This window comes from Stegodyphus dumicola, chromosome 5, assembly GCF_044657685.1.
Source record: "Stegodyphus dumicola isolate Sdum_Otavi_A_Nest chromosome 5, ASM4465768v1".
Taxonomy (NCBI): Eukaryota; Metazoa; Arthropoda; class Arachnida; order Araneae; family Eresidae; genus Stegodyphus; species Stegodyphus dumicola.
Window position 1 is genome coordinate 161,388,231 of NC_140772.1, and position 26,589 is coordinate 161,414,819.

At 32.1% G+C, this 26,589-nt stretch overlaps 1 protein-coding gene across 1 annotated transcript in view; it reads right to left on the bottom strand.

The window, feature by feature from the left end:
* Window positions 1-25,773, bottom strand: part of LOC118199269 (uncharacterized) — a 243,724-nt gene extending 217,951 nt beyond the window's left edge. The window contains exons 1-2 of the mRNA XM_085817307.1: window positions 24,971-25,773; window positions 15,342-16,148 (exon numbers count right to left, since the gene is read on the bottom strand). Of these exons, the coding sequence (XP_085673433.1) occupies window positions 15,342-16,136 (795 nt within the window). The 5' untranslated portion in view covers window positions 16,137-16,148; window positions 24,971-25,773. The remainder of the gene's footprint in view (window positions 1-15,341; window positions 16,149-24,970) is intronic.
* Between the last annotated feature and the right edge of the window lie 816 nt (window positions 25,774-26,589).

Here is a 26,589-nt window from a genome sequence, read left to right on the forward strand (position 1 = left end):
AAATAATTTAGCCGGAGCACACCGGAGCTCTAAACAAAAGGGCTCCGGCATTTCTTTTATGTAACTAGATCTCAAATTTTAGCAGATAAATTTTGTTCTAATAGTGAACATGCCTTAAAAGTCCTGAAAATACAGGCTTGTCTTTCCCTCATGCTCAAGCTTTGCACAGAGGTTGAGACATTTGAGGAAAGAAAAGCCCTCCAATCTTATGTCAAAGGCTTATTCTCCAGGATTTGCAATAAATTTATGAGAGCAGGCAAATTTTGTGTTCCTCAGAGTACTAAAAGTGATACCCTGGTCATGCACATTCCATGATAATGATTTCCTATTGCAGATCTGTAGACTTTCTGAATGATGCAACCAAATGGGGGGAACACTGTTGTCACTTGTACAGAGAAGTCTTATGTTTATTCTCATGTTGTTACCAAATCATATTCAGGGAAAATTTCTGTTTGAAGGCTAGAATTACATCAACAGGGCATCGTGATCAGGAAGTCTTTAACACTTTCCTTTTTATATGCAAAGCTACACTTTTCCATTAAAACTTCCTTCCATATTCTCATAATCTAGAATTCTCACTATTCTCCTTAGTGAAGCTTTAACCATTTCATCTTTTTTCTTTGGTGTGCTGCAAAAGAAGAGTGATACCTGTCATCCTGTTAAAAAGATAGAATGTAGACGGCATGTTTGGCAGCATAACTGAACACATGTAAAGTAGAAATGAAGTATCAGTTAATTAGGAAGTATAATTTCTGCAAAGGTTTGTTCACCTAATAATAGGACAAATATAAATATGTATATAAAAGATATAAATGGTAAATGAAAATAACGACAGATGCTTTGTATTCCTGTATGGGCCGCTATGGTTAAAATGTAGGTTTTTATACATCCCATGGAATAGTACATTACATGTATAATCAGGGCTTAAACTCGGATGGAGATCGGCTGAGCTTGTTTCTTAGCTTCTAAGTGGAGTTGTAATTCCAGACAATGCCTCAAATAAGACAAGGACTGATAATTTTTTTTTTCTTTCCATTTAATTATTCAAAATAATATTTATAAGATCTCTCTTTATGTCTTTAAATTTCTCCTAATTTAAATTTGGTACTTGCGTATTAACGCAACCAGGCCAAAATTCGCATAAATCGCCAAATTTGGCTACCCTACTTACGGCAACCCTACGTGTTATACGTAGTTTTTCGTTACATGCGGATTATTAATTACATGCGGGAGATATGTGCCCTTGAAATGGATGAAAAAGAAAGAAAGCAAATAGGCAGCGAAGGACTTATTGTGAAAACAGACGAAAGTTTATTTGTAAAAAGAAAAAATAACACTGGGCGTGTACTACCACAGCAATGGGTTTTCGGCGGAATTTGCCGAGAAAAGAAAGAGACATTTTTGGTTACTGTACCTAACAGAAGCGCCGTTACCCTCATAGAAAAAATTTTTGAAAATATCAAGGAAGGAAGCATCATTTATTCGGATTGCTGGAAAGGATACAATACAAGTGAGTTCGAAAATGCTGGATTTCTGCATGGAACTGTTAATCACAAATATAACTTTGTGGATCCCAACACGGCCGTTCACACACAACATGTAGAGCGCATGTAGGGATCAGCCAAATGGCGCAACAAAAAACAGAGAGAAACAGCCCGTCATCATCTTGACTCATACCTTATCGAATTAATATGTCGCCAAGCTCAAGCTGTTAATGGCGAAGACGGTTTTCAATCAGTGCAAAAGCAATAGCCAAAAGATTTCCGCCGAAAAAATAATTCTGCAACTTATTCAAATTCGAAACCGGAAGGGTTTATTTGCTATTTTATATTTTAAAACAAAATAATATAAAAAACTGTATTAAAAATTATCTGTAATTAATAAATGTACATTTTCTTTCTATTCATACATTTTTACTCAAACTTACAAATCGCGCCAACCTGGTTGCGATAATATGTAAGTACCTTAAATTTAACTACTTAATTATTTTAATTTTTATTTATATTTTAGTTATTTAATTTTTCTTTCGTTCCTCACAGTTTTCCATAGAGCTCCAGCTCTTCTAATTTTAGAAATTAAGCTCTGTTACTCAATGTTAACTCTCTAAGCAGCAAGGAATATTTTTTATTTAGAATATTTTTTGTGACATCTGTAAGAATGTATATATACGTGCATATTAAAATATGTCAAAGCAATTAAGGCAATATATCAAAAGTACACAAATCTAGGTATGAAATACCAGGAAAGTTTTTACATTAAAATCAAAAAAATAATTTGTTCTCATAGTAGTTTTGGGAAATTTGTGCTTTCTTACCCTTCCGAAAACCCTGGCCGCTCAGAGGGTTTAACACATTATAAAGCTGTTTAGATAGAGTGATTGATGACTGAGAAATAGAAACAAATAGCATTAATTTTATAAATTTCTGAAATGCGCTGCATGTATAAATTTCTGAAATAACAGAATATGTGGGAAAAGAACACATGTTGAAGGTAAATATGATGGGGAGTCAAATGAAAACCATAATTATTTTTTTTAATATTATTTATTGGTCACACAGGGTACAGAAGTAAATCACTTTTCAACATAGTCCCCTCCTCGTTCAATGCAAGTCCGCCAGCGCTTCGGAAGAGCCTGAATACCTGCAGAAAAAAAGTCTTTTGGGCGACGACGCAACCACTCGTGCACCGCGTTGCGTACCTCTTCATCGGAGGGGAACTTCCTGCCGCCCGTTGCTTCTTTGAGCAGTCCAAACAGATGGAAAACGCTCGGTGTGAGGTCTGGCGAGTAAGGGGTATGTGGGAGGCATTCAAATTTTAGGTCTGTGATGGTCGCAACCATTGCATGCGCCGTATGGGGCCGTGCATTGTCGTGTTGCAGCAGCACACCGGCTGACAGCAATCCACGTCGACAACGTTTTGATGGCAGGCCGGAGATGATTTTTAGGAGGTCCGAGTACGTAGCACTCATCACAAGAGGTTCCTCATGGCGTGTAGTGTTCCAAGATGATGCCCTTTTCGTCCCAAAAGAGGGTCAGCATAACCTTCCCTGCAGACGGCTGTGTCCGAAACTTTTTGGGTTTCGGTGATGAGGAGTGGCGCCACTCCTTGCTCACTCGCTTTGTTTCAGGCTGATGGTAATGCACCCATGTTTCATCACCAGTGACGATTCGTGACAGGAAGGCGTTACCGTCACGTTCAGCACGCCACAAAAGGTCTTCGCACACATCAACACGTCGCTGTTTCAGTTCAGGCGTCAGTTGTCGGGGCACCCATTTTGCAGACACCTTATGAAACTGGAGAACATCATGCACAATATGATGTGCCAATTCATGACTCATGTGTACACATGCTGCAATTTTGTCTATTGTCACACGGCAGTTTTCCAAAACGATGGCTTCAATGGCTGAAATGGTCTCTGGAGTCACTACGCGCCGAGCCTGGCCGGGGCATGGAGCATCGGCCACGGACGTAACACCATTTGCAAATTTCCGGCACCATTCATAGATTTGTGGCTGTGAAAACATGCATCTCCATACTGAACCTTCATTCGCCTAAAAATGTCAATCGGTTTCACACCTTCACTTCGCAAAAACTGAATCACAGAACGCTGCTCTTCGCTGGTGCATGTGGCTAGTGGGGCTGCCATTTTGGAACTGTTGTTGCACCGGTTTTGGGGCATCTGCCGGCTGCTGCCACCTAGGAGACATCCGGCATACTATCGCAAACAGGCATGCCAACTTACAGCTCACTGGCGCCATATGCGGCTTTTTATTTCTACTTTGATGGTTTTCAGTTGACTCCCATACGTAATATCAACGTGGTGACTGGTGATTGATGGACTGATCAGTGTCTTGCACAATGAATATTAAGATATTTTCTTTTTTAACTCTGTTATTTATTGATGAAAATTTTTGAGCTCCACATGCAAATTTTCTCGGAACGAAATTACAATGTTCGGTTCTTTCACTAGCACTAAATGCTTTGCTGATCTCTATATTCAGGTGAGACTGCAAATAACCTTCTTTCCCCTTCTCATTACTCAAGAAAGTGTTCTAAAACTTTTAACTGGCAATCATGACTGGTTTCCCACAAAAAAAAAAAAAAAAAAAAAAAAAATTAGGAGAAATATTGCTTTAGCCATCTCAGGTATTGAATATAAAAATGCTCATTTATCAACTGATGGATAAAAAAAATGCTGCCTAGAGGAAACTTCTAAAATTATAATTACCCCTCATCTCCTCCGCAGATGGCAGATCACTTGTTGGTTACTTACATGACAAGCTGTAAGTCTTTGAAGTCAGGAAAAAACTGTTTATCTACTAGCTTTTGCATAGAAAATGAAGTTCAGAATAATAAGAAAAAAAAAATTTTCCCCCCTCTCTTTCATTGGTTAATTAATTGAAAACAGAAAAAGAAACGCATTTGTTTAAAGAGGCAAGTGCACTTCCCTGAAAACTCCTAGCAACACCCATGAATCTTAAAATCCGAGGTCTCAGAAGAAACAACATCAATTGTATTGCACAAATGGCACCATTTTTTCTAACCCATACAAGTATGCTCACTTGTGCATAAGCTGAATTATTATACTTCCAGCATCTTCCATGACTAAATTTGCAATGTAACATGTTTATGTTTAAAAATATGACTACTTCACTCTATACGTGTAAAATACATATAAGGGATTTTTTCTAAAACAGCTTATAAATTTGATAAGAATGAAAACTAATTCTTAGAGCTATTCTGAAATTGGAAAAATTAATGAAAATTAAGTTTATTAAATTACTGTAAATTCCTAAAAATTATAATTACAACAGTTTGAGAATACGCATCTCCTTTAGCTCAGCTGTGAAATAAATATTTCGGTTTGGAGCACTCTGGTTCGATTCTTAGCACTGTGGCACAGGTTATATTGTTAAGTATACTTAGCAGATATTGTTAGTAGCAATAACTGAGAGTCATTTTCAAGTAGCAAAATACAAATTTAACTAAATCAAAAACTTGAAATCAGTGAACAGCAGAATTTCATAAATTACAAAATTTCACAATTACAAATCATTTACAAAATTATCAATTATATTAATTACTGCATTTTTTAGTTTCAACTTGAAATGAGTTTTACTTTTATTTAAAAAATGTATTTCAATAAAATGCTTATTTGAAGTTATGAAAATCAATTCCCCTGATAAAAAAACAATGCATTTTATACCTTTTGTTTTAATAAAAAAAACAATGCTAATCACTAAGTGAAACGTTAAGAGTATTCAGTAAGCAAATAAACTTTTCAGTTTACAACTTGGTTTAGACTATTTTGAAATTCTCTCTTCCTTCTCAGTTTTAATTTTAAATAAGGCAAAAGAAATAAAACTTTATTGGAATTTTACTATCTCAAAGCTGAAAAGAAAACAAAACAATGTTCTTATGTTTTCCAATAAAGATAATTTGATGTTAGATAACATTTGACTCTTGAACAAAAACCGAAGTGCCATTTCAAAATTACAATATTTTAAATTTATACAACAAATTATTCTACACTTCAAAAAGTATAACTGAAAAGATCAAAAACAGAGTTTCAAGGAATTTTCTCTTTTCTTATTACATGCCTTTGTGATATAATTGGTAGCACATGCAGTTAGCAATTGGGAAATCCAAATTTTAAATCCCACCAAAAGCAAAGCCCATGTTTCTGGTTTTCTGCTTTGATAAAACATGATGATGTTACAACTGCAGTGAAATGTGACAAATAATAATTCATCACCACCTGGATTTAGCAACCTTTAAATAGTGAAGAATGTAAAGAATTTTCTCCTTCCTTCCTATGTGCCTTCATAATTGTAATTGGGAGGGTAGGTCCAGAGTTCAAACATCAGAGACAGCAATCCTCATTTTTTATGTTTCTTGCTTTGATAAAACCTAATGACAAAAGAGTAAAGAAAATCCATTCCACAACAGCCAATAGCAGGCTATGGAATCATAGGCATATAACCTCTAAATTCCAAGACTAAGACAGTGTATTCAGCTTTGCTTTTAAACTAGCCTTGCTTTTCCAGAGATTCCATGACACTCGCTGGATCAGGAGTGGGCAGAGAATCCTTAGGCATTAAAATCCTGGTCAAGTATTAAACCCTAGAAATTCGATTAAGGAACCAGAGTTCTGTTATACAGACACCTGAACTGAGATCAACAGTACTATACTTTCAGGAACAAATTTAAATTTCATAAAAAGGTAATCAAAATTAAAAATACTGAAACTGAAAATTCGTTAAACATTAAACTGAAAAATCATTACAAGTGTTAGATTTGAACTAAATGAAATTTGATAATTTTCAAACCCTTTGCTTTATTTAAGACCAGCATTTAAATAGAAGATTAAAAATTATTAAAATTAACCATAGAAACAGATCCCACCGTAAACATCAATATTAAATATTCAGAAAAATTAATTTGGATTCCTTATACCTTAGACTGTCACATCAAATGGAATCAGATTGTAGGGTTTTCCTTATTTTGCATAAAAAATTTATTTTAAGTTTGATTACCTGTTCTAAACTTCTCAACTTCCCCTCCCATTCTTTCGCCAAGATGTAAATTTAAAGTTAAGTGAAGTGCTTTTTAAACGTATGAATATTTCAGTTTATTCAGAGTCTGTTTCGCCAGCCAAGCGCATGTTTCGTTGCTATTTCATGGTCATGCTAGTAAGCCTCTTGGCCTTATCAGATTAGTATCATGCCGGTTAGACTCGACATCTTAGGCATAAACTTAAGTGCGCTCTTGCAGTATTTATTTCCGGTTTCACTTGTATTATATTCTACATTTTAGTTTCCACCGCAAGTGGACGGTGTCTTTGTAACACACGAAATTCGTGCCTTTCTGTTAATTAGTTTGAATTAATAAAGGGTTATTTTCACCCTTCTTCTATGCTGGTAATTAATTCACGCCTGTGCGAGAATTCGCCAGGTTCATTGTAGGATATGATTTAGTTTATGTGGAATAAGAGAGACAGATCTTACAAGAACAACTTACATACACTTTTAACAACACAATTAACAGCATATACAGTACAAAGTTCGAAATCAGGACGTTTATTATCCAGAATGATCTAAAATCTGGACCTCAAAACCACCAACAAAATTTTTCTTGTATGCTTTAACACAAGCGCATTTGATCCCCCCCCCTCTGCGCATAATAAAACGTATGGAGAATCCCGAGTCTTAATTTCACTTCGACACTAAATAAAATACCTTGTTATTGAAGAAACAATCATTTTAGCATATATTTGTACGATCAGTAATTTGGTTCAATGCAGTGTATCTGCTAGGCACACATCTCAAACCGAAACATTCCATATAGATACATAATGGATCTGACGGCAACCTGGAGAATCATTATTTATTATACTTTCCATTCATCAATGCATGTTTATCAAAACATGACAACTTGAGTAAATGACTCATGTAGCAATGCCTAGACAATTTTTTTATGTTAGTAACTGAATGATAAAGGAGTACGGTAACCTTTTATGTTGACATTAAGCTTGGCGATGATTACAGATTTAAGTGAAATGCGCTAAAAAAAGTTGACGAGGAAAAATTTACCAAAAATTTCTTTCCATATGCTAAAAATACATTTTGTTGATGATACTCATAAACCCAAAGATTACATTTAAGGCTATTTGAAATAAGAAAAACTGATTTGTAATTCACATAAACCCAGAATCAGCACCAGGGTTCATATGGCCATGCCGAGGTGCAGAAAGGATCCACAGAAACTGCATCAGGTGGTAAGATATTTAGCGCCGGCCCTCAATAGGTATATGTGGAACCTATTGAGTATGTAGTATATGTAGAAACTTATTTACTCAGAACTCTGATAAGCCTTAAGCATGTGCAAGAAATAGACATAAGTATAATAAATAACTAAACTAATACAATTCAGGCTTAATTGTCTCAGTGCGTGACAGAAGCGAGATAAAATTTAACAGAACAATTTGTTGTTAGTCGCCAAGCTCATGATGCATAGCCAAGTATGTATAGTGAAGAATAGCTAAATTTGATCAAAACATCTGCTAATTTTAAAGGTTTTCAAATATTGCAAAACAAAGGTGAAATTTTCCAATTAATGGATTTTCTAAAGAAATGTGGAGAAGCGGTAATAAATGAAGATGATATATTTTCATTGTGATGACAATGCTTCTCAATCATCAATCAATTAATGAAGGGCAAAATCTGTAGTATGGTTCTAAATCCAGAAAATACCACTACTGATAGTGAAGAAAATGAAAGAGAAGTTACCGAAAACAAGAAAATTTTGATTGGCAAGTTAGTCGGAATTCTCAAAACAACAGTTATAGGGCTTTAACAATGTACCTAAACAAGAGATTATGTCTGTCTACAGAATTAAAGAGAAAGTATTAGCACAAAAAACGAAGCACCTTAAAGAACTTACACAGGGTTCGTACACATATCTGCACACGGAAATTAAGTACTTTTAAGGACTTTCAAGGACCATTAATGAAAAAAATTAAGGACCTATGAGCATATGGGAACTAATTAAATTCAATTAAAAATATTATTCTACGCCTGAATTTCACTTTTCCAATATCATCCTAAAAATAAAATAGATCCATAAGTAGTATGCATTAATACCAAATGTAAATTAATTAGCATAATTATTAATAAGTTTGAGAATAAAATAAACTTCATGCAGTTTATCAAGTAGCATTAAATATTTTACAAGTAGCATTTATGATAGGTTGGACATATTTGAAAGAAAATATGTGACGTTTACGTTTTACTAATAGTTAGCTTTGATTTTTTTATGTCTTATTTTGTCACATACTTGGTCAGTCTAAAGCACAGGTTCTCAACCGGTGGTACACAAGGAAAAATAGGTGGTACACAAAGAAAAATAGGTGGTACACAAAGAAGCAAAGTATTTTCAAGTATTTATTTCAAAAATTAAAACCCCAACATTCTGATTGAGTTCTTTCTCTAACACTCGTAAATTGATGCGATCTGAGCTTTGTTCACGAGTGGTGGTGGTAGTAGTACTTTGGTGGTACTAAAGGTTTTCAATTTTTATTCAGATGGTACACATTAGTCAAAAGGTTCAGAACCGCCTGTCTAGAGGTTTAGTAAATAGCAGGTAGATTTTATGTCAAACGGCATAGGTTAAAATGAGAAGTAACATAATCAGCATTATTCAAAATAAAAGACTGAATGTTATCACCGCTGCTGCTTGTCTAGAGAGAGACCTGCTGATTAGAACAAACCTGAAAAGCATGATGTAGGCATGGTTGGCAAGTGTTAAAAGTTAGTCAGGCTCTGATGCAGTTAGTGTCATAGTTTCATGTAGAGTTCCAGGCATTGTAACCCAGTTAATATACTTTCAGGTTCCAATAAGCCATTAAAACACCAGAGGTGATAAGCTGTTTTGTATTAAGTCTCACTAGATGCAAAGAATAAGCTTTACTTGAATTTCTACATTTTTGTGTTTTATCTTCTGACCACAGTGAGTATTAATGATAGGCAATAACTCGCTTTAATATGTAGAGATAATTTTTAAGGGTAACTTAGTTATAAATAATTAAATTAGGTAAATAGGTAACCTTAGTCATGGATTTACATGGCGACTATTAAATTTTATTTTTTAACAATATTTGTTAAAAAAGCCCTGTTAAAATCAAAATCTAATAAAATTTCACAGTTGAAAATACATGTTATTTATGACACTGATTCTTAAACGATATTAGAATAATTACACATTAAAAACTACAAAACATTTATGTTTTGTAATAACAACACTCAACAAAACATTTATTAGTCATTTTAATTTGAAGCCTTCCCAAACATTTTGGCTAGTTTATACCGATTTCCTTCTCTTTAAGCATATTTTCTAACAATAATTAGAGATTTGTCTCAATATGCAAACCAATGCTCTCGCTAGTTTCTGCGTGCTTTATCTCCTAATTTGTCAACCTCTCCACAATGTACCTATGAGGGTTTACTGGAACTGGTAAAAGTTAAATAGTCCAAAACTCCCGATAGACGCGAAGCAAATTATCATTATGTCTGAAAGTAACTACAATATCGGACAAAGGTTTAAATAAGCCTCTTATTTGAAAAGAACTTAGAACAAACATAAACGCATGTTCTGATGCTAACAAAGTCAATTGTATCTCACGGTGACGTAATTAAACAAGAACAGTCAAATTCAAACTAAAAAGGTGGACTAGTGGTAAAAAATTATACAATTTAATTTTAATTTAATTTGGCTCAGTAACTATATCGTATGAGGAAACAGAAATGGAAAATTATAGTAAAGGCTGAAATCATAAACAATTGCGTAATTTACATAATAAAAACTGCACATATCTTTGAAGAATAATTTTCTTTATGTACTACTTATTGACAAGTTGCAAAATGTTGACAGTTTCTTTCTTCAGCATGTTTCTTTTTTATTTTAGAATTTTTGGATTTAATTAAGGACTTCTGTTTTTTTTAAATCACTAAATGCATTTAGAATGTATAGAAAAAGTGAATTATTTAATTTCTTTAGTAATATGGAATTCAGAAGAAATATTAAATATATATATGGTAAAGGCCGGTTACAGAGCTGATGTGGCAGAATTTTTAGAATTTAGCGACACACCAAACAACAAAATCTAGAAATGGCAAAACTTTTAGAATTTAGACAGGCATTGGAAGCAAAATTTAGAAAGGCACTATGCAGTCGAATTTAGGATCCACAGAGATTGCAACAAATGGGAAAATGTGTATGATGCATAGCTCTGTGTGTGATGCATTAAAACATATTAGATGGATCTTTTAAATTGTAAGTTTTCAATTTTTTTATTAATAAAAAAATCCTTTTCTATAATGCCTGCCCAAGTGATACGATTAGAAGCATTTTTGATATTTTACATGCTTGTGTCTAGTGAAAAGTAGACAAAATAAAGGGAAGATAAACATGTTAAGAAAAAGATTCTAGTATCAGGAATAAGACACTCAAATATTATTCATGTCTTCATTGTTCTTCCAGACGTTCTCCAAAAAGTAAGAAATTCATCGCAAACATTCTGTAAAATACATCCATTACGTGTTGATACCATGGAGACATTTTTCACTTTGTCACATATTTCTCGAATCTTCTAGAATCATGGGTCTATAAATCTTGTTTTCAAATCCTTCTAAATTTTCCAAGTTGCACTGTCAAAAATACTAAAGAAAAATTATCCCAACCAGTTCTGTAACAGCAAAAAGCCAGAAATATTTTGCAAAAAAAAAAAAGAAGGGGAAAATGTAAAATTACTTTTATAGATGAAACTGGTGCATATTCTGAGAATTTTGAATATTAAGAAACAATTACATGGGAAAAACGCTTACTATGAAAAAATTAAAAAGAAGATATTTTTAATTAATTACATAGAATTTAGCTTTTGCTAAGAGTTGTTGGCTGATCTTTGGAATATGGTAACTGGTAGTTTGGCGACATTTTGGAGGCGATAAAGATTACTACCTAGGACTTTGGTAATAATGTGAGAAGTACTTAGTTCCGATTACGCATTATTTTGTGTGAGGAAAATGAGAGATCATGAGATATGTCATGTGACATTAATGGACGAATTACAGTTCTTTAATCGGAAAAGGGGGGGGGGAATTTGGAAAACTGTAGTACTATATTATTTTGTATTAAGCTTCATTGTGTGTTGTGTGAAATAGTGGAAGTGTGCGTGCCACGTAATGAAGATTCTGAAGATTAGGTAAGTTAGTATTTTTAATCATTTGAGGATATTATTTTTATGCATTGTTCTAAATGTAAGGAGTAAATAAATTAATATGATATTATTGGAAAATTGTTATTAGCAATGATTTAGTTTAAAGTAATTAGGATTGTAATCTAATTTTTATTAATTTAATGTATGTGCTTATTTATATTTTAAGTAGTGTTTTTTAATTTAATTATATTTTAATTTAATGATCGTGATTTTGTGAGTTATATGTTTGTAGTATTTTGGAATACGTTTGAGTAGAATACATTGAGTCTTTTCATGCATTTTCGTGAAATTTTTCTGATTTATGAGAAAAAAGCAGTGTACATGGATATAGTGAAGAGAGTGCGCAATGCCAATTTTGTGCAATTCTGGGATGTTTTTTTAAGTAAAAATAAGTCGACGTGTACATGGTTTAGTGATATTTTAATTAAATGATAGTTATATTTTGTGAATTTTATGTTTGTAGGAATTTGGTATACGTTTCAGTTGAAGTAACCGTGTATGGAAATAATTTAAATATTTGACACTAAGTATTTGTAACCATTTGTAACGTTTGCGGTATGAATTTGTTGGTGACGTTTATAATATAATAGATAATTTAGAGGTAAAAGTTTTTGGATATTTTATTTATTTTATACGTGGAAATGTTCATCCTTGGAAAGGGTATATACTTTTTCACGATAAGGTAATTTCATATATGTGCTTTTTACCGAGTTTAAAGATTCACAGAATTTTTTTGCATTTTCGTGCAAATTTTTGTAATTTATGAGAAAATAGCAGGGTAGATGGATAAAGTTAAGAGTGTGTGCAATGCCATTTTTGTGCAATTTTGGGATGTTTTTTTAAGTAAAAATAAGTCGACGTGTAAATGGTTTATGTGTATGCGCTATTCTGAAAAACGCGCAAGGAGTTTGCGATTGTGCACTTTTTCCCAATTTTGCAGTAAATATTTGTCATGATTAAGCAGTTTTGTTACATAAAATTTCTAGCATAAGTGTAATTCGGCTAGTAGATTGTTGGAAAAAGTGTTCAGTAAATAAAAAGAAAGGAAACGTGTCTGTACTTCGTGAAGATCAAATGGCGGCGAAAAAAAAAAAAGAGGGTTGCTGTAGCAGAGTTGGTCGCCAAAGTTTCGGTAAAAAATCGCCAAGTTACCATAATCCAAAGATCAACCGAGTTGTTTCGTAAATTATACCTTTATAGCATTATACCTTGTTTATTTTTCCGATTCAAAATATTGTATAATAAGTTGCCAAAATAAAACTTTATAATATGACAGCAGAAAATAAAAATGTTTTATTTTAATTATCAAAATTATGATGTTTAAAAAAAATCGTCGAAAATTTCTGATTTCGGAATTAAAAATTCTCTATACAAACTGGTCTTAAAATCGGCAAAATGTTGACAAGTTGCCAAATTTAGAACAGTTTAATAAAAGAATTCACATTCCCAAAAGCGAAAATTGTTTAGGAGCTCTTTATTACAATAAATGAATTTCAAAATGCTTATGTTTCACTTCTTGCTTAGAAACTCGAGTATCCCGTCGTTTGTATTAAAAATAGAAACAAATTATAACCCATGAAAAGATAACCATATACGTCAGTGAATCGCCAAAAATATTCCTCCAAAATGCTAATTCACACTCAAAATGGCAGCCGTAAAAACAGACAGAAATTTCAGATGATTAAAATTAAGGACCTTCTACTGATTTTGGCCAAAATTAAGGACTTTTAAGGACCAAAAATAGATTAAGAACTCTTAAGGACCGTACGAACCCTGTTACATTAAAAGAAATGTTTAATACGGCAAACAAATAAATATTAAAATTTTGTTTGTAAATTTTGATACCCTTTAGATCATAAATACTTCATTATTTCATAAATTACAATTTTATATTTTTAATTTTATAATTTCTAGATGCCATCTTACTAGATTTAAACTGATGATTCGGAATCGCCAAATCCGAATTTCGGACTTTGTAGTACCATATTTGTAGCGTATATGACAAACTTTTTTTTATTTGAAAATAGGTCTGAATAATGGGGTGCATCTTATACGTCGATATGTCATTTGTGAATGGGTCAAAGTTTCATGAGATACTGTGAAAACAAAGATGTTAAATCATTTACAAAGTGTGGCATTAGCAATGCACTGGATGGTACAGAGGACAATTTGTTGTATGAGGACTCAGATGTTGATTTAGAAGAGGTTTCGAGTGACTTTTCATTTAGCTCTGGAGATGAGTGTCTCGGTTTTAACAAAGGAGATTAAAAGGTGTTCTTTCCCAGATATATTGAGTATTTGCATAAAGTACTACTTTGTATTTGTATTACTTTATATTTAAAATACTGTAAATTCATTATAATGATCAGTAATAAAGTTTTGTCCTTCAAAAATGTGTATAAAAAAGGAGGTGTCTTATACGCCGACAAATATGGTAATTTAATGGTAAATACAGGGTTTCCATTCTCTGAAATTCCTTATTTTCCAAAACTAAATTGAACAATCTTCAAGAGAAAACATATTAAACTAATTATCAAATTAACTGTGAATAACAATTTTATGCATTTTTGAAAAACAGAATGAAGTAACTGAAGGCATTAGAAAAAAATTATTTCATCTCATTCACAGTGAAACAAAAGGAATATACTATGAAGGTTGATTTGATTTATTTGGTTATGGCAAAATATGCAAGGGAAGGAATGGGTAGGATGAAATACAGTAACTCCTGATTTCCTTTCTTCCTAGAGAAAAAAAAAAAATTTTTTTTTTTTTGGCTGCCATTTAAAACATTAACTTTTATTATTTTAGAGGGTTAAACCTGTACTTTTTCCTTCCTAGACATTTTTTGGAAAGAAGTTTCAAATTTCCCCCAATTTGTTGAATAAAAATTATGTTTTTCTTGGCCATTTTTCCTCTTTTTGACTTTCCAGATTAATAAATATCCTATACATATCAATTTTTAAATGCATTATGAAAATCTATGTAGTAAAAGAACAAATATATTGGGTAAAAAAAATTCAACTATATATGCAAAATGTAAATAAAAACACATTTGATATACACATAAAATTATTGATACTTATGTAATTATTACCGTGCAACCACATTGGCACAATTTGCCAAGTTTACAGGAGAAAGAAACTGACGACTTGTAATTATAAAAATTTATTTATTACATACAAAAATATTATTACAAAAGTACTTTACGTTTTAAGTTAAGTATTTAAAACAAAAAGGCAATCAATAAACCTACTTAAAAGAGGGATTTTGTTTGTTTTGCACAGGAACAAATTTTGTGGCATTCAAAAAATATCTCTATTTGTCTATAAAAACTGTTGAAATTTGGAATTAAAAAAAAAAAAAAAAAAAAAAAAAAAAACTAAAGTTGTTAGAAAATGAAGAATTATCACTCGTACGGTTGCTGCAGTTCATTACATTCTGAACCTTATAACAATTTCTACCAAGGTGGTTGCGATAATATGCAAGTACCAAACAATCAGCTATGAGATAAAAACACTCAAATGGGAATTAAAAATATATCCAATAAATACAATTATATTGAACTTACATGAATTTCTTCATCAGCATTTATGTCATTTTGATTACTATCATTCTCATCCGATTCGTGATTTTGAAAAGTAGTGAAGGGTTGATCTGATATATTTTCAATGTCCATATCATCTTTGTTAACATTTAAGGCTTCATCATCAGCTGGTTCTGTAACACGTAAAACAACAGGCCTGGATTCATCTGCTTCATCAGATGACTCATCATGGCTTCCCTGATCTTTCAGACAAGATGGGGATAAATTAGCTTCAGTTTTCTCTAAAGTTTTAATCTCACTATCATCTGACTGTGAAATTATCTCATCAGAGTCGGAATTATTTGAATAATCTTGGCCTTCAGAGTCAGATGAACACTTATGATATTTTTTCCGCCTTTTTCTTCCAGACTGCCTTTCATGTACTTTCTGATATAATTTTTCATAGTCAACTTTATTTGATTCATGACGTGTTAATCCTCTTATCTGCAAATCTTCAGCCACTTTCAATGTTGGAATCAGTCTCTCTCGTGGAACAGAGAGTTCTCCTTTATATAGGAAATCTATTACAGCTTTTAAGTCCACAAATTCAACATCCTTTAATATAATAATAGGATGTTTGCAAGGATTACTTTCTAACAGACTTTTAAAAAATGGGCTACAAGCTGAAAGGATTAACTTATGTGCTTTTAAGTTCAAGCCTTGACATGCTAATGTAACATCAAGCATTGATTCATCTTGTCTAAGGTTATGAAATGCTGCCAGCATACATTTTGAATGATTCAAAATATGAAGTGACTGCATGTCTGCTCTTCTGTTCATAAGTGCAGCTCACTGAGAAAAAAAAAAAAAAAAAAAAAATGTGTATATATATATATATATATATATATATATATGCGTGTGCATAAATAGCTCAAAACAACTTTAATCTAAGAGTATAAAACTTAATGCACAAAGAAACTATTAAGAATAACTTTTACTTAAATAATTGTCTAATTCAATGCATAATGTTTCAAAATCAACACAAATGACAAAATAATCAATTAATAATTATATAGTTTTGCAATACTTATGTTTGTGAAAGTAATTATAAAGTGCTACAAATGCTATAAGAGAGAAAATAATAAAAATCTGAAAAGGGCTATCACTAATGTAACAGTTGATCAATCTGCTTTGTATATTCACTCTTGCTGAACTATTATTTTTATTTACTTCTCTATTCCCCCACATAATGAAATTAAAAATTTTAGTTCGTTACTTCAAAAGCTACCAAACTTCTGATCATGTTGATATTCTGAAAAGCACTTCACTAAGCTCTGGGAGACCAGTATGATTGACTTAGAGCACCTGCTTAACAAAATTAAAGGATACAGTACAAAGTCTTTAATCCGGATGTCCATAATCCGGACCTCAAAGCTACAAACTTTCCTTTGCAATTCGAAATTTTCCAAACAAAGCATAATACTAGACTAGAAGAGAAACACGCTAATGTGACAATCAAAATCGTAAAAACAACCTTGTATTTAGCGTAAGTATAATGAAACATAAGTATAAAAATCCGTTCAGTGGTTGCTTTCCATTATTTGAAGTTCAGATTTTGAGCATGAAGGTGCATTTGCCCCTCGCTCCCTATTTTAACTTCTCTAATTTTTCTTGTCCTTTATGCTTGATCAGATAGCCTGGCTCAGTAAAAGTAGGCGGCCAGTGCAACTCTGGTTAAAAATCCAGTTATAACCACGTGCAGTGCTGATAAGAACCCCGTGTTTCTGAGACTCCTTCTCCTTTTTTTTCTTCTTTCTATGTATTTCTTTCTCCTGATGAGGAGGGACCTTTAACTGCCCTCGAAATCGATTGAGTGTTTCATTATACTTACGCTAAATACAAGGTTGTTTTTACGATTTTGAAAGCATAATACCTTTACGCATGCATGCTTAATGTGTAACTGCCGGTATAAGCTAGACTAAAATTATCTAATTATCTATTTCAGTTAATGTTGCAGACTGTGTTGTTCCTTAATCTTCTAACTGGATCCGGCTTATTATTTTTTGCAGAGTGTTAGAGCAATTTTATAAAATGTAAGCTTGAACTTTTGACTATATCAAAAAGAGTTTCCGATTCTGGAGCTGCCAAAGGATCTAAAAAGCGAAAGCATTTTTCGATTTCCATCAAACAAAAAGTGGAATTGCTGCAAAAAATGTATAAAAACATGAAGAAAGTGACAGAGAGGTTAGTAAAAACAAAAAAAATTTCGATTGACAAGTTAGTCGGTATTCTCGGCACAGCAATTACAGGACTTTAACAGCGGAACTTTGTAACTGAACAAGAAATCATGTCTGTTTATAGAATTAAAGAGAAAGTATTAGCATATAAAACGAAGCAACTTAAACAACGTACATTGAAAGAAATGTTTAATAAAGTACACAAATAAATATTAAGCTTTTTTTTTTTTTTTTTTTTGTAAATTTTTATACCCTTTAGATCATAATTGCTCTTTATTTCATAAATTACGGTTTCATATTTTTAATTTTATAATTTCTGCATGCCATCTTATAGATTTAAATTGTTGATCTATTATCCGGAAAAACCTCTAATCCGGAATCGCCGAAGTCCTGACGAGTGCGGATTAAAGACTTTGTACTGCACTGAGAGAAATAAAAATTAACTCTTAGTGAAAAATCACTAAAAATAAATTTTTTTTCACTTAACATACTATTTAACATTTAACACAAATTACCATGTTTGCCAGATGTTTATTCTCAAAACATTGAATTTAAAGAAAAATTCATGATAATTTTAAAATGATAAAATAATTATCTCTGTATTGCAAGAAATCTTTCTTTAGAATGTTACAAGATTATGTCTGAAACACAAACCTCACATCTCGATATAGAGAATGTGTTAAACTGCTGATCAAGTCTGCATGTCACTCTTCTAAAAGTATATTTTTCAGATCTCCAAGGGTCTGGGCAGGCATTTGGCATGCTGCAACTCAGCAGCCTAAGCCACACTACACATACTCAATAAGGATCAAGTCTGATGAGTAAGCTTGCTAACCCATTTGAGTAAAATCTTCTATGTATTCTCACACATTTTCCCTCTAAGGTTAATCAATATCATGGCATCTGTTTATTTGAAAAGTGATGCAGAGATCAAAAGTGATTTGATGAAAAAGGTCAGGTTGGAGATTAATAACCCTTTCAGACTCAAAAAAACTTCATGTAAAGTTTCCTGAATTTTATAATTTTTGTTTAACAGCAGAAGAAATGGAAATAAATCAAGTTGTAAGACTTAATTTCATTGTTTAGATATTAAGTTATAATATCTAATTTTAACTTCCTATTTTCATTAATATATTTAACCCATTAAACATAAACTGATTTTTTTTTTAATTTTTTGAGATATATATTTTTTAATCTAAATTAAATTAGAAATCACTAACATACATTTGAAAAACTGACAAGAAGCTTTAATTTTATCTGATCTTTATATATTTTAATAAAATAAAAACAATCTGCAGTTCTTATCCTTTTATTTAATTAATAAATTGGTAATCATGTAGTGTGAGATCTACCACTTGTAGTTATTTATTTTTCAGATTTTGATTTGTTTTTTTAGATAAATTAATTTGATTTGCTATTTTTCACTTTAGCAATGAAGACCCATTAGTATTTTTTATTTTATAATAAAATTTATTATATAGACCTGCTTAATAAAATTAAAGGATACTGAGAGAAATGAAACTTAAATCTTAGTGAAAAATGATTAAAAATAAATTTTTTATCGCGTAACATATTATTGAACATTTAACACAAATTACCAATTTTGCCAGATGATAATTCTCAAAACATTGAATTACATGGAGATAATCATCCGAAACTATGAAATTTCTTTAAACATAATCTTTCATGAAGAGGGGAAAGCTAGTGGCATGTTTCTTTCTCCCTTTAGATCCAAACATGTTAATAGCAACAATTTAGGCTATATCTGAACCACTCATCTCAGATCCACTGAACATAATGACACCATTTTTACAGTGTCTCCCAAAGTATTTGTACACTTCAGTTAAATACTGTTTTATTCATTAATAAAAATTAATATTTGAGAATGAGAATTTTTTAATATTATCTGAAAATTTCTCTTGGGAAAAATATATTAGTTACTTTATAAACACAGTAAAACTTTATTTATTTATTTATTTATTTCGAAAATCAAAAAGCAAGTTACCTCGCAAAAATCGCCGTACTCTTAAAAGAAATCTGCACATAATTATTAGTAAATGTTGTAGTATTTCTGCTAGTATTCTGTAGGATATCCTGCAGCACATATGACAGCTTTCAAATATTTGGACATAGAGTAAACTATATTTCTGGGGAAAGGAGGGTAATATCTGCATCAATGATCCTGCATTCTTCCATCATTCCTGTTTCTTAGTTCAGTTTTCGTTTTTATGTTTTGTTGTCTTACTCTGACCTCTAATTCTCTCCATATGCACTCTTCTGGGTTTTAATCTAGCGTCTGAGGCGGTGTTTTCTGAATTTGGTATTTTTCCGTTTCGCCGGCACAAATCTCGCTAAGCAGACTTTATTGGCGACAACATACAGTATACACATAAAAAATATTTTTAAAATGTTAGCTCTAAGAATTTTTTATTTTGAAGGCATAAACATTTTAATATCGTTTAAAATTTTGTAAAAAGCTAATAAATAAAGACAATTTGTAAAAAGACACATTAATTTAAGAATTTGCTATGCTTTCATGGTTCAATATCCTGATTCGCCGGTTCACATCACGTGACCTGAAGTGATTTCATCTCGCGTAAACTACGCTACAAAAATTTAATTCACTCAGTAATTATCTAAATTAATTTCAAGTTAAATTTTAATTTGAAATACAAGTTTAAATGCAAGAATTATTTCAATTTGTACGAATAGCTTACTCAGAAATTATGTAAAACTGCAGTGCTTTACTTCACTAATGCATTCTCATTAGAATTGATGAATTTAACACTTGACTTTGCCTTTTCTATATTTTCGGCTTCGGGTAAGCGCTGTGATTGCATATTAATTGACTTAATTACCCTGAATGGTCTTAGATATAAAATTGAACTATGTGGTAAAAATGTTATGTAATTGTATGCCAGTAACGAAAGAAACAATCAATCTGATAAGAAATGGCTGCGACTTGTTTTGAAAATGAGGCATAAAAGGTTACCATCCAGCATATTCTTTTTGGCATCCACTGTACCATTATTGGCGACTTTATCACCTGCGCCAGCAAAACGGAAAAGTACCCAGAATTTATGAACAATTATAGACATGCCCAAGTTGAATGCTGAGGGCCATGTGTTTAGGATTGTTATCCTGGTAAAAAAATAAAGTTGTTTCCAAATAGCCAAATTTTGGGTGGATAATTTTAAATTATCTTTTAACATGTTTAAATAAAGAGCACAGTTCATTATGTCATCCGTAAGTACTAAATTACCTAATCCTGATTCTGATATGCACCCTCACACAAGAACACTTCCACTGCCATCCTTTACTGTTCCAGTAAAGTTCTTGGGGCTAAATTCCTCATTTTCTCTTTACAGCACTCAAATGTGGGTTTTTCACAAACTTTCTAACTATGAATCTTTGATCACGTTAACTTTGGCAGATGACCTCTTCTCACTTTCTTTTCGATCCAGTTTTCTTCTTTAAAGCATTTTATCACATACTGCACCAGAGAATGGGATAAATTTACTAATTTAATGATATCTGGGGTCGATTTTCCACCCTTAAGACGAAAGATCATAAATTTTCAAATGATATTTGTTGCTTCCTTACAACTACGACTTATTTTTAAATATTAAATAAAATATAATGAAATAAGCATGCAAAGAATTAAACCAAAATGAATTTTTAAACATCATCAAAATGCAAAAATAAAAGTGGCAGATGATAATTTTATTTACGAAATTTTACGAAAACGTTTTGGTCTACGATAGCTTTTGTGCCATGTTTTATCTATGCCTCCTTACATTTTTCAATTTTAGAAAAAGAAAATACGTCAATACTAAAAACAAAGTTTAGTTTTAGTCAAAATCATATGGAGATGATATCAGAAAATATTGAACTTTATATTCAAATTTAGTTTCAGGCTACAACCCTTTTCCTACAAATTCTTAAAATGTACGAGCACTTTTGGGAGCCACTGTAGCTTAACCGCTTGCCTGATTATCCCGAGTTATCTCGGGTTCGCATATATTGCAGTTATATATTATCCCGAGAAAACTCGGGTGAAGCAGAATTGATCAGTATGATTTGTTTTATCACGGTTTTACTCGGCCTGGAGGAAATGAAAGGAAATATTCAGCTTTGATTGGCAGTTTACCAAGTTTTGTTGGTTTCACGGTTCTTTTGGAGCGACTGGTCATGTGTTTTCCCTCTTGTATAGTATACATTGGCTTGTGGATTAGTAACGCATAAAGAAGGACAGTTGCATAGGAAAAAAAAAAGTAAAATAATGGTCATGATGCAAGATAGCAAAAGCGATGATTTTTTAGATAGTGATTAAGAAGAGGTGAACATTTTGCAGATGTTATTCCTGCTATCGAAAATAAATCAAAAACGAGACAGTCTATTCTGTTCTTCCGTAAAAGAGATTCCAGAGTTAAGCCAGTACCAGATACCAGTGAACAGACTATCAGTGATACTTGTGTTGTCCCTTGTTTCAAAGACTTATATTTAACTTTTTGCTTTTACACCTGTAAAAAATTAAAAGTCAACTTAAAACCTACATATTTTGATTTGTTTCATTTCCTTGTATTTAATAATAAAATTTAAAAATTGTGATGATTTTTTGCAATGTTTTTCAAAAACATTTGTAAGAGAAGCGGTTAAAGGTGTCCCTTTAGAATATGAAGTGAGTGGGACATAATTGTTTTCTCCTACAAAGTATAACATCATGAAGGCTTCATGCAGCAGTAGAATTACTGACTCGAATTCCCATGGCAGTAGGAAGGTTTAAAAACAAACTCTCATAATTACTTCATGCTTCCTTTAAGCTCGTAACAGAATATGGTCTTTAAATGCAAGTGTTGCTCTTGACCAAGCTGTCTACTAATACATTAACAGTTTAAAAAGCAGTTGAAAGTTCTTGACATGGCATTCTGAGGAATATTCACACCTTGGGTGACCTCTACCACTTGTGTCAGCCCCTGCCCTCCCAAGAATCCACCAATTAACAGTCATGTTTGCCATTCATTTAAGTGATGCCTTTGAGTCATAACTAATGAATTCTCAGAAAGTACATTACTCTCAGAAAATCTTGGAAACTACACTCACTAGACTTACTCTCAGAAACTACATTAACCAACAGTACACATCCAAATTCCTACATCCATTATGCAAAATGTAATCAATTGCCCAATTTCTATATTCCATGAGCTAATCTACCAAAAGCAAAATACTGCTTTCAGTTACAAATAATTACGGCTAATCTTTGGAATATGGTAACAGGTAGTTTGGCGACATTTTGGTAAGGCGATAAAGGTTACTAGCTAGGACTTTAGCAGTGTACATGGATATAGTCAAGAGTGTGCGCAATGCCATTTTTGTGCAATTCTGGGATTTTTTTTAAGTGAAAATAGGTCGACGTGTACATGGATGATACCGTGTATGTGCAATTCGTAAAAACGCGGCAAGCAGTGGGCGATTCTGCACTTTGTCCCAATTTCGACATAATCTTCATCATGATTAAGCACTTTTGTTTCATAAAAGTTCTAACATAAGCATAATTCGGTTAGCAGATTGTTGGGAAAAAATGTTGAGTAAAAAAAACATGCCTTTACTTCGTGAAAACAAAATGACGTCCAAACAAAAACTAGCAGGTTGCTGTAGCAGGGTTGGTCGCCAAATTTTTGCCAAAAAATCGCCAAGTTACCATAATCCAAAGATTAACCATAATTACCATAAATAATTATACTGAAAATTTTACTCTGTGAGCAAGATTACCCATTAACTTTGAACATCAACATATAATGGATTATATTATTCTGAAAAACATCAAATACTAGAGCAAATTCAAATTTCAGTGATTCTGCCTAATATTTAAGACAACACTAATTTTTTTCCCCTATTTTCAAACATCACAGAAATCATTATAAGAAAATAGTCATTTCATATTGAAATGTATATAAATACATTGAAATGTTCAGCCCTATAATTACTTCGTAACTTCAGAGCAGCACTTATATAAGCCGTAATTTCAGCAGGATTAGGAGCAGATTTCTTGGCTCCTAATGAAGAGGGACCTGTACCAGTTTTCCCTTGAAATCAACAGTCTTGCCTAAACTCTACACCAAAAACATAGTTGTTGCTTTTGCTAATCTTATGTTTTACTTTGACGTGTTTCTCTTAATCTATAACAATTTTTTTAACACTTTAAATATACATTTTCCTTTTACATGAACTAAAAATTACATGCATAATTTCCTACTATTAAAAAATAAATAAGGCAGGAAAGTAAATTACATTTCTAAAGATAATTATTATGCAATTTTCGAATTTGCACCGAAGAACTATCAGACTGTCTCAAATATAAGTTAATAAATTAAAACATGTTTGTTACACTAATAACAACTTCAATTTAGTTATAAATGTCAGGGAATAACAATATTTATAAAAACTTAACACAGTTGAGAAAAATCACATTTTTCAACTTCTGAGAATAACCCACAAAGCCTTAGAAATAATGGTCTTCATTTTTTAATTCCTTACAAAAATGAAGTTTTTTAAACAATTAAAAAACGAAGATGTTATTTAAACAAACAAAAGTGATCTCCCCCCCCCATTAAGCACAAAAATATGCATATTTTAAAGAAATTTACAGAGCATTACCCCAAAGTGAAAAGATATCAATTCGTATGAGGCCTAAATTATTGCTTTGCTTAATTTTTTCCAAAGATATATGAAATACACCCTATCAGGTATGTGAAATTTATACCTGAAGAGTTTCTGTCCATTTCTCCTCATGAAACAGATAATTCAATACAGTTTAAAGTAAATTTTATGCACCTTATTTTTATATCATTTTTCACCCATCATTAATTATGCCTACACATTATTAAATAATATGAAGCAAAGCATATCAGTTTAATAAATTACAAATTCTATTCACAGAGGTCAAAATACAGAGGATTTTGCAAAGAGAAAACTGCAAATGAAACAATTCCACTTTTAAAGCACATTCTTAAAAAAATGAACTAACGTGCAAGATGCAGTCAAGATCCGCATGTAACTTCTAACAGTCAACAAAATGCATTAGAAGAATTTCAGAAATCTGCAAAATTTATACATCACTTTGCTTTCCACGCAGCTTTTTTCAGACAGGATTTCAGTACGTATCATTTACTATTTTCATGTATGACAACGTAATCGTGACTTAAGTGACCAATTTTCCACGGGTTGAGAATCTTAGCTATTTCATAATACACATTATACTGTTATATTTAATAAATGATGATTACAATACTCCAAGAAACAATTGCAAACATCTCTTCGCAACAAAACAAATGCACGAGGAACATATATGCATCACATTAATTACATGGATATAGTAAACCACTAGGACACCATTCGTGCTAAAACTGGCCTTAAAAATAGAAAAATTAATTTTACCTTATTTATTTCTTGAGTGGCCTTGATATACAACTGTTTTCAGTAGCATTCAACACAATGCATAAACTTCTCAATCCAAGTGAACTTTTTATTATGTGTTGCCAAATGTACTCGCAGATGCTTCATGTCACACGGTGTGCCCCTAAAAATATACCCTTTTCATTCAGCATCACAGATACGAATCTTAATCAAACTTTCAGCAAGATTTTGTTTTTCACGCGTGCATGTTTGGATTGTTGCAACACTAAACGATGCGCACCAAACTGTGCTTTCTGTTTGCAGAGAAATTTCTTTCTTTCTCTCAGAACGTTATGAGAATAAACTACATGCACGAAAGCTTTCTCAACTGATTGATGACAGAATCCGAATTTTAAGCTTCTCGGTATGAATTTTTCGTAGAGCAAAGTTTTAATATGACTTAAACACAAATTTGTAAATTCACTAAGGAGCAGTTGTGTTATTTTAAGAACGTATAGGTGTCAGACTTTGCTTAAAGGAGTATATTACAAAGTAAATGCACTAAGGAACATTTATGTTATTTTAAGAACGAATAGATGTCAGATGGTCAAAGGGAAATTATATTTAATTGATTGACCTTCCCAGTTTTCTTCTCGCTGTATGTTTCTTTCACTGAAGAAAGCTGTCCGTAGATCAAATTTGAGGAGATTTCACATTATATTCGTTTAAGATATTTTGTCTTATTTTACAAACCCGTACGTGCCATACTTTGCTAAAGTGTTGGATATAGCAAAGAATGATCTTTGATTAGAAATGTATCGCTTTTGTGCTGCTATACTATTGATGTAAAATAAGTTTTATTGAGAAAATTTGGGACATTTTAGCTAATATATTTCCCACACTGCCACATATACATTTATGTCATTTGAAATAAAATATATGAAGAGAAAGAAAGAATAAATCAGTTTCAAATTAGATTTTTGTTTCTGCTTCATTTACCGAAGAAAAAACATCTTCAGTTCCAGGAAGTAGCATGAACTCTGAGTTTTTTATGGGATTATTTTCACCCATAAATAATATTATTTTTCGGTACTTATGTACTAACGTTTAACGAAATTAACTTTGGCGCAGTTTGGCGATTTTTTACAGATGAAAAGGTAAAAGTTACTTATCACGTGCAAGATGGCGGTCTTCCCGCCCTTTTTTAGGAAAAGTTCCCAAATTATAATTGCAATAGCACACTTACTTGCAGTGACATCTCAGTGTTACATTTTCATCACATTACATTTGTGACCACAATACAACGTCGCAGAAATGTCATGTTGTGATGTGGATGTGGATGTGAATATCGCACGGATGTCACATACACGTAACAGCAAACGTTTAATGTGACCGCACGAAATTGATCAGTCTTTACTCACCCTGATCTTTTTTAACCTTGCTCATGTGATTCTTGTTTAATGGTTCTTGTGCGCTGACCTGGCCCTTCCGATTCATTGTTATGAGTTTCAATAAACCTTTCTAAATAAGCATTTTTTCATGCTAATAGCTTGAAATTTTAGTTATTTCTTATTAAAAATCTTGACAGTTCATAGCGTGTTTTATTGATGTGATACTTAGAAATCATTGAACCATATTCTGTAGTGAATGAATTCACATTC